This window comes from Phoxinus phoxinus, assembly GCF_949152265.1.
Source record: "Phoxinus phoxinus genome assembly, chromosome: 4".
Classification (NCBI taxonomy): Eukaryota; Metazoa; Chordata; class Actinopteri; order Cypriniformes; family Leuciscidae; genus Phoxinus; species Phoxinus phoxinus.
This window is the reverse complement of record NC_136879.1, coordinates 44,591,631-44,601,327: the sequence shown is the minus strand read 5'-3', so window position 1 is coordinate 44,601,327 and position 9,697 is coordinate 44,591,631. Positions and strand designations below refer to the sequence as shown.

The window sequence follows — 9,697 nt, the reverse complement described above, 5'->3', positions numbered from 1 at the left end:
GCTGAGAGTTGTGCTCTCGGCTATAGGAGACCGCCAACACGTGGAGCCGAACACACATCTATGTGGAGACCGCAGTGTGTGTTCTGGAAGAGGACAGAAGCACTCGAGCGTCCTCCACTACTCCAGCTGTTCCTCAGCCAACTAGAGATGTGCTGTGAGGAGAGTGACCGGCGTTCCCGCGCTCAAGAGTCCCGGCTGCACAGAGTAATATTAAAGCGTCTGATATTTCTCAGGGGAAGAATCATTTCTCTTGCAATATTTATATTCATTGTGAATGTGTGTGTTATGAACAGTAGACATGATCAGCTGGACCGGTCTTCCCCAGCTCATCGAAAGAAAGAACATTTACCTTTTTATTTACAGTTTTATGAAATGTTTTTCATGTATAAAAAATAAAAAATAAGGCAGACTGATCCCGTCACTTCAGTCAAGCCCGAAGCAAGACACACACAGTGACGCGACACACAGCAGCGCGTTACGGCAACGCCCTCAGACTGACAGATATGTAAAATAGACTACTTTAGTTTTGTACACATTGTCTTGTTCATTATAATCAAATGCATTTTGTTTGCCACGAGCCACGACCACAGAAATCACCAGGATAGTTTCACGATGCTCATCTTTCGTCTGGAAATGCCCAAAATCTTCAGTGTGTGTCGGACATTAGATAGAATACATCTTTATGTGGGAGACTTTGAGCTTTGCAGATCTTACACACACACAAACAGCAACATAACACACTAAAGAAACAGAACACACGAACACGCATTATATGACAACTATTATACTAATGCAACTATTATTACAAACATGATGTATAAACTCAAGCTTCCATTGTTTTCCAAAAGTGAGATTGAATAATGATGAAAAATTAATATTAGTCCTTGTCTCCCTCTGCTGGTTCAACACAAACACACTCAGGCTCTATATTTACTCTGTGACAAAACTCAGAGCTTTTTGAGTTTATACTGTTAGATTAACCATTTTATTTGTATACACTATGAATGAGAAACTGTATTTGCTGTGAAATAAAAGGTGTTTCACTGCCGCCTCATCAGGTCTGTCAGATGATCGCTGAAATCTAAATGAAGTCTTAATTTATAACAGTGAAGTCCCTGTATCTTCAGTCTCTGTTGATTCTGTTCACTGAGTCTCTGTAGTGGATCCTTATTCTCCATCAGATGATCATCAGAAGATCAGACTGGCCTCTGATTGCCAATCCTAAAATAAAACACACAGTCACATATGCAGTATGAGATATTACATCTGTCACATCTGTTCATAAGAAAACTAACTAGATCATCTATATTAATTCATTCTCAAACATGATAATATATCTTCTATCTGATGCTCAAAGTCACTTTACAGAATCAAAAGCACATGAAAGGTCACTTTCACACACCGGACGGCTGATACAGAACCAGCAGAACTGATCATTACTCACTACACATTTAATATCAGTTAATAACAAACACCCCAAATCTTAGATCATCACACACATCAGGCGCACACACAGAAAAAGCGGCAGAGAAAACAAAGTGTTATGAAATTAATTTAAAAATAATTAAAGAGTTAAAAAAGAAATAAAACTCAAGAGGCCGAAAGCATTTAGCGTCGTGCAGGTCGTGTGTGTGTGTGTGTGTGTGTCTGTGATATCGTCCTCAAGAAGATGATGTTTGGAATATAATATAACACAGTGACGGCGAATAAGCATTAGTGTATCAGAGAAATGTAGCGGCGTTGATCTGCCAGTCTCTTCACAGGAAGATTACACACGGCGAGACTCTGTTATTTTGGTGGTTTGCTTCACGATGTGAGTTCAGGACACTTTTACTTTATTGTCGCTTGTTGGCTGACATTTTTTAATTTGGCTAGAACAATATGGAGCTAGGCCGATACGTTTAGTCTTCCGCTTCTTGGTTCTCGCGCCGTGCGTTTGGTTGTCATGACAATGGCGTAGTTTAGAGCGGCACAAACTCGCGGTCATTTACACTGAACCAAAACAATATCAGAGTCATCTTTGATACTGGAGGCTGAGGAGGGTCAGACCGTCATATTTTAAGTTTGCTTTTATGCAGCATTGTGTCTTAACACAGAACTTTGAGCAGACACAGAGCCGCTTTAGAGCCGCCTTAACTCGGCGGTGTGAAGATGCCTATAGAGACAGTTAAAGCGGAAAAGCTGAAAATAACATTCATATTATTTCCACAATCAGTCACAAAAATATGGAGCTAGGCCGATATGTTTAGTCTTCCGCTTCTTGGTTTGTCTTGTGTGGCTCAGAAATGGGTTGAACACTGTTCATGTGTGTCTTCTTTAGTCTGTTGGCTATTTAGGTGTTCTCCTGGCACACGTCACACACACACTTTGCACTGACTGTGGAGTCTTGTGTAGACTGTTTACATATGTGTGTCCACATGTACATTTTATGTACTGGTGTTATTGTTGAATACATATTTCTAAAATTGTATGATGTTTTTGTTGAATTATTATTACACAATACTTTTTTCTGACCTCTTTGAATCTTGCCCCTGACAAATAACCCAAATTACAAAAAAAGACAAAAACTAATAAAAACTAAACTAAAACTAAGCATTTTCAAAAAATAAAAAAATAAACTTAACTAGCAAACCCACTTTAAAAAACGAATTAAAACTAAACTGAATTTGAAAATAAACAGTCAAAACGAAATAAAAATAAAACCAATGAAAAATGCAAAACTAATAATAACCTTGACACACACACACACACACACACACACACACACTGTTCCTTTACTTTTATTTGTAAAACAGCCATTTGAACTTTAAATGAAAGTATGATGATGAAAATTGTTAAAAACTATTCTTACACTAGTCTCTCCAGTTTATAAAGTGGATCATCCCTCAGATCCTCCAGCAGCTTCACTCCTGAGTCTCCTAGATTATTCCCAAACAGATTCAGTGTTCTCAGGTGTGAGGGGTTTGATCTCAGAGCTGAAGCCAGAGCAGCACAACCTTCATCTGTCACACCACAACCACCCAACCTGTAGAGAACAATGGGACACATTAAGCCCATATCCAGAGATAAACATTACACTTAAAAAATAAAGAACATAATGCTGTCAATATTAAATATATACAAATACGTTCATGTTGTTAAATTACATCATTTTTATTAAATATATAGTTTGTACAGTATAAAAATCATTTTATTCTATGGAAAGTCCCAATAAAACATGGAAACCTAGTGTGTGTGTGTGTGTGTGTGTGTGTGTGTGTGTGTGTGTTGTAGCGACAATGACTGCTGCTTTTCGATCAGTGAATCGTGATTCTCGCAAACACTTCATGCATGGTCTGAACAAACAAGAGGTCTTTGTCTCTTTCTCCCACACACACACACACAAAGAGACACGTAACGTGACACCACATTCCTCACACCAAGAAACCCACAAAGGAAAGGACTCCTACCATAAAGTCACTCTTAAATGTACTAAATATAGCCATTTGTGTGTTAAGATGTGTTTATAAACCATAGGAAAGCATATAAATGTCCCAGTGTAACATTAATCAAACTTAAATGCCTATACTAATGCATAATAATGTAACTTTGTTTTCATATAATCTGAACAGGATGTGTTTGGTGTCATTTTGAATCTTGAGACCTAACGGAGTTGAATCTCGATAATAGACTGCAATGATATGATTATTAAGATATGAATACTTTTCAGTTGTAGAAATGACTTAATTCCAAAGCTGCCATAAATTACTCCCCTCGACAAGACAAAGAAAGCTTCCCGCTTTCGAAACACTGAAGGTTATTGGCTACTCGCGCCAAACGAAGGCGTGACCCATACAGTCTTTAAAAGAGAGAGCCAAAGCTCCTCCTCGCTCTCTGCTCTTCCTGCCTTCATCACTGCTTCGTCATGTGAAAAGTCTCCGAACTCCTTTGGGAGTCTCCGTCTTCTTTTATTTTCTTTATCTAAGTTTCTTTTGTTTCATTTCCAAATTCTCCTTGGTTCGCCTTCACCTAAGAGTGAACGAATTTAGCGTGAATTATTCCTTCAGCAACTTCACTTTCAAGAAGCCTTCAAACCTCCCGCGCCCAGCGCGCCCCAGAGACACGAGAGCACGCGCCCTGTCCGAGGCTCCACGAGAGAACGCGCAGCACGAGAACGCGCGCTCCTCTCAGACATACATACAAACAACTTTGCAAGTATTAACTCCCACGAGTTTTAATGTTTTAAAGTTTGTTCGTTGTTGGCTCTCTCAAAAGGTCTGTGATTTTGCTATTCCATGATCATTCGTGATCTACCCTCTCTCACTCCCTCTCTCATCTTCTCTCTCTCCCTCAAACCGCGCGCGAACGGCGCGTGTCACTCTTACGAGTCATCCTCGTTCTCATTCTCTCTCTCCAACTCTCCCTCTCTCATTTGTTATCCGTTTGTCTTATTGTTAACCGTATGTTATGTACATAGACATATAATCAGTGTATTGTGTAGTCCTTATTCTGTAGTTTTGCATTTATTAAAGCTATATATTCAAGACTGTTTCTGGGTAAATGTTCGTAATGACGAGTCAATGAGATAGATCCAAGAGCTGCCAGCGCTCTTATTATTTACTACATCGAGTAGATTTAATTTTATAAACACAAGAAAATTAATGTTCACGGCCAGAAAGTTAATATTTCTTGGAGTTTGTTAGAAGGGATCACTTTATTGAGAAATTGATAGTTTAATCTTACGGTCGTTGCTGGACAACACCGATTTGATAATTACATTAATTTCCCTTAAAGATTATCTCATAATCGATCTGAAATAAGACTTGAGGAATGAATGAGGAATTATAATTCGTTGTGATTGATTATTTATATATTCATATAGTCTATCTTCAATTTCGATAATTTAATGTAACTGTAATATGCAATATATTAATCATATTCATGATTAGTTATTAAAATTCCCTATAGATCATTTGAGCTAATTCATACGGACCCAGAGTCCGAGGCATTTACCTTACAGTGTGCTTAATCTATTTGTAACATTTTAAGGAACTTGTGTGTGTGTTAGGACTGGGAGAAAAATGTAATTCACCAAACTATCGCAATATTTTGGATAGATTTGTTTTTATTCCAGAATCGATATTGATTTAAATGAAATTGCTTTAGTTTTGTCCTTGCTTATAGACGAGGTGGACAGAAGTTAGCCACTCTTGTTCCACAGAGGATGAAACGCGTCGTTATCTATGAGTGTCGTAATATCCATTTCAAGTGGACGTGTGGAAGCGGCGTGAGACTGAACGCACTGAAAAGCCCTCGCGCTGCTCATGTGCTGAGAGAGAGATAAGACAGTAGAGCTGCACGATTCATCTTTACAACACTGTGATCTCCATTCACACACACACACACACACACACACACACGATCTTCTTCACATTCCTCTGTCTATTAAACCTTTGACAAAATCATATCATAAAAGGTCTTTTAACCCTCTGGGGACCAAGGTGTTTTTGGGGTCCTTGAGATGTTCTGACATTTGTGCTTTTTTCAGTTGCTTATAAACATATTAATGGCAAAGGTGTAATTACACTCTATTTAGGTCCGGCAGCACAGCACTAGCTATAGCTGTGTGTGTGTGTGTGTGTTAGGGATGGCGAAAACTAAAAAAATTCTTGACCGACCACCGAGCCTCATTAGCCGGTTGAAACCGGTTAACCGATTAGTTTAAAATATGCTACGCTATTTGAAATAACAGCCATTTCGCCGAGAGCTTGTATGTAATTGGAGGACAAATGGCTCCTTAGTTTCGAAATGGTTTGGGTACAAGGTGATCGCGTTGAAAATAAAGGCGTTTGTCTAGCATTAGAAGCTAATTTGAAACATTGCCGCGGCTCATTTAAGAAAATGACAGCTCCGAAGAGACGCCACTTTAGTTTGAGGTAGTGCTAACAATAATAAAGAAAGATGATGATCATCATCACTGTTATGATTCTGCCTTAGTGTCCTTGATTTTCCCTGGTCGTAAGGCAGGATCATGACAGAATCATGTTTTGTGTGCAAGCACATGGCCTTGTGTTTTGGCTGTGTGCTTGCGTTGTCTCGTTACGTAACCCCACCCCCTTGTTATCCTCGTCTTGTCATTATTACCTAATCAGTGTAACCTGTTCCCCTCATTAGTTTCTCCCTTTTTAACCCCCTTGTGTTTGCTGTCCTGTGCCGGTTCATTGTCATACATGGTGTGAATCTACCCGTGAGTAATGTGTTTAAAGTCCTGTCTTGAAAGAGGTATTTGATCCTGTCTTAGTTGTTAGTACATCGTCTGAGTGTTAGTCTAGTGTTGTCTACCCTGTCTTGTTTTGCCCCCTCGTGGGTTTTGTTTTCTGTTTTTGTCATTAATAAAGCCTGTGTGTCCTGCAAACTGTCTGCTATTGGGTTCGTTCCTGAAGATTCATAACAATCACCTGATCTGTTACCACTGAAATGTAGATGTAATGTATTTCCATATTTAAGCGCTGTATCACACAAGTTGCAACTTACATCTGTGTCGTTCTGTTTGGTGAAATGGACACACACTACTCTTCCTCGCACGCTTCCTCCTGTCGTCTGCGCTGGCTCTAACCTCGAGTGTGTTAGCCTGTAGCCTTTACTCTTCCCAAACCTTGTGAGCGCGCAAACCTAAATGCTGTGACCTCGCGCCAAATGTTTTTATTGGTTTATTAAGTACAAACGGGCAAGTTATGAAAAATTTAGTGAGAGGGATTTGTTCACTTCACACAAAAAAATCTTGGCATGAGATGCTAAATGTAGTAGCGTTTAGTCCACTGTCTATAATAGCCTAATTTAGAGATCACTTTTTTTTTTTTTTACCGACAACCAACAACTTTGATCGGTTGATACGGTCAACCATCGTCAAACGGTCAATGGTTAACATCCCTAGTAGAAACGCAATTCTTAAACATCACAGAGAGAGAGAGCGAGAGAGAGAGAGATAAAGTGAGTGTGTGTGTGAGAGAGAGAGAGAGAGAGAGAGAGAGAGAGAGAGAGAGAGAGAGAGAGAGAGAGAGAGAGAGAGAGAGAGAGTGTGTGTGTGTGTGTGAGTGTGTGAGAGTGAGTGAGTGTGTGTGTGAGAGAGTGAGTAAGTGAGTGAGTGAGTGTGTGTGAGAGAGAGAGAGAGAGAGAGAGAGACAGTGTGTGTGTGTGAGAGAGTGAGTGAGTGTGTGTGAGAGAGAGAGAGAGAGACAGTGTGTGAGTGTGTGAGAGAGTGAGTGAGTGAGTGTGTGTGAGAGTGAGTGAGTGTGTGTGTGTGTGGCCAGGTGCTACAGCAGTAGCTATAGCTGTATGTGTGTGTGTGTGTGTGTGTGTGTGTGTGTGTGTGTGTGTGTGTGCGTGTGTGTGTGTGTGTGTGGACAGAGAGAGAGCAGAGGAGTGTGTGTGTGTGTGTGTGTGTGTGGACAGAGAGAGAGAGCGGAGGAGTGTGTGTGTGTGTGTGTGTGTGTGTGTGTGTGTGTGTGTGTGTGTGTGTGTGTGGACAGAGAGAGAGCAGAGGAGTGTGTGTGAGTGAGTGTGTGTGTGTGTGTTTGTAGACAGAAAGAGAGCAGAGGAGTGAGTGTGTGTGTGTGGACAGAGAGCAGAGGAGTGTGTGTGTGTGGACAGAGAGAGAGCAGAGGTGTGTGTGTGTGGACAGAGAGAGAGCAGAGGAGCGTGTGTGTGTGTGTGTGTGTGTGTGTGTGTGTGTTTGTGTGTGGACAGAGAGAGAGCAGAGGAGTGTGTGTGTGTGTGTGTGTGTGTGTGTGTGTGTGTGTGTGTGTGTGTGTGTGTGTGTGTGTGTGTGTGTGTGTTTCTCCTGAACCAGGACCGCCACCATATCAGATTCATCACTACATGATTATCATGGCCAGAATAACACACGATAACAATATATCACCATATCTATGGAAATATTGAAAATAATAATAATAATGCTATCAGTCAAATTCGTCTTTACTTTATTTTGTGTTATTTTTGAAAAAGAAGAATCACTCCATCACATACAAAAGGAGTTATATTATATATTATATATTAGTGTATAGTTAATGAATAGTATATAATAGTATATAAGCTGTAGTTAATATATTAAGAGACTATATACAAATAGTGAGTTCTTCATTCATTGTCACTGTAATTAACAAAGTGTTATTGTTTAATTATCTCTTATGTAAAGAGTTAGATAATGCTGTGTTAACAACATATTAACCGTAAATAGTTCTCACTTTAGATTAGTGCTTTAATTCAGCCTTTATTTGACATTAATTACATTAATATTAAGAGTTCATAAAAATGTTTACAAATACATTAAACTCTGTGTGTGTGTGTGTGTGTGTGTGTGTGTGTGTGTGTGTGTGTGTGTTTGTTGCTGGTGAGAAAGTGTTGCTCTGTCTCCACTTCTCCCTGGTCACAGTGCGGGCAGATGCGGCTCTCTCTGGGCAGCCAGTGCTGTCTGTATCACACACACACACACACACACACACACTCCTCTGCTCTCTCTCTGTCCACACACACTCCTCTGCTCTCTCTCTGTCCACACACACACACACACACACACACACACACACACACACACACACACACACACACACACACACACACACACACACAAACACACACACACACACACACACACACTCCCCTTTGCTCTCTCTCTGTCCACACACACACACACAAACTGCTCTGCTCTCGCTCTCTGTCTACACACACACACACACACCACTTCCCTCTGTTCAGCGGCACACACACACACCACTTCCCTCTGTTCAGCGGCACACACACATTGTGAGGAAATGCTCAAGGGTCTGTTTGCACAAGCATTACAAGGCAAGTTGATTTACACCAAACATTTGTGCTTTAAAACCCCTCTTCACTGTATCCTGCATCTGTTGTCTGGTTTGTAGTTTGTCTGGTTTATTTATCTGTTAGTTTTACTTTCTTTTGGGGGATAATAATATATGAAGATGTAAATGTTAATGTCGAGCAGGAATCTGTCGCTGAACCGCTGGATGGGGCCAAAGATATATTGTGTACACAATCTACATATTAATCCTTATTCACTCCGAGTCTTTATGGTGGAGATGATCTTACCTCAGTTCCTCTAGTTTACAGAGAGGATTCTCCAGTCCAGCAGAGAGCAGCTTCACTCCTGAGTCTCCTAGTTTATTATATGACAGATACAGTGTTCTCAGGTGTGAGGGGTTTGATCTCAGAGCTGAAGCCAGAGCAGCACAACCTTCCTCTGTGACACCACAATCCCCCAACCTGTAGAGAACAATGACACACATTAGGCCCATATCCAGAGATAAACATTACACTTACAAAATAAATAACATAATGCTGTCAATATGAAATATATACAAATAGTCATTAGTTCATGTTTTTAAATCAGTTAGGATTAAATATACAGTTTATACAGTATAAAAATCATTAGTGGTGTCAACAATAATCGATTCGGCGATGCATCGCAATGCGGGATATGCACGATTCAGCATCGATGCGGCAAAGTGCCATAATCGATTATGTCACTGTTTATTTTCTGGCCTTGAGTTGGAATATAAAGTTGTGAAGTTTCAATTACTTCCGCGGGCATAACAACAACAATCAAGATGGCTGAGGCGGAGGGAGACGGCCGCGTTAGACGAGTAATTAAAAACGCACCCAAAGCTTGGAAAGCGGACATCTGGGCACATTTCGG

The 9,697-nt window shown here is 40.3% G+C and overlaps 1 protein-coding gene across 5 annotated transcripts in view; it reads right to left on the bottom strand.

The window, feature by feature from the left end:
• Positions 1 to 339: 339 nt before the first annotated feature.
• Positions 340 to 9,697, bottom strand: part of LOC306997717 (protein NLRC3-like) — a 48,067-nt gene continuing 38,709 nt past the window's right edge. For all 5 annotated transcript variants that reach the window (XM_079611124.1, XM_079611123.1, XM_079611125.1 and 2 more), the window contains exons 9-11: positions 9,091 to 9,264; positions 2,852 to 3,025; positions 340 to 1,221 (exon numbers count right to left, since the gene is read on the bottom strand). In XM_079611124.1, coding sequence (XP_079467250.1) covers positions 1,197 to 1,221; positions 2,852 to 3,025; positions 9,091 to 9,264 — 373 coding nt within the window. In that variant the 3' untranslated portion in view covers positions 340 to 1,196. The remainder of the gene's footprint in view (positions 1,222 to 2,851; positions 3,026 to 9,090; positions 9,265 to 9,697) is intronic.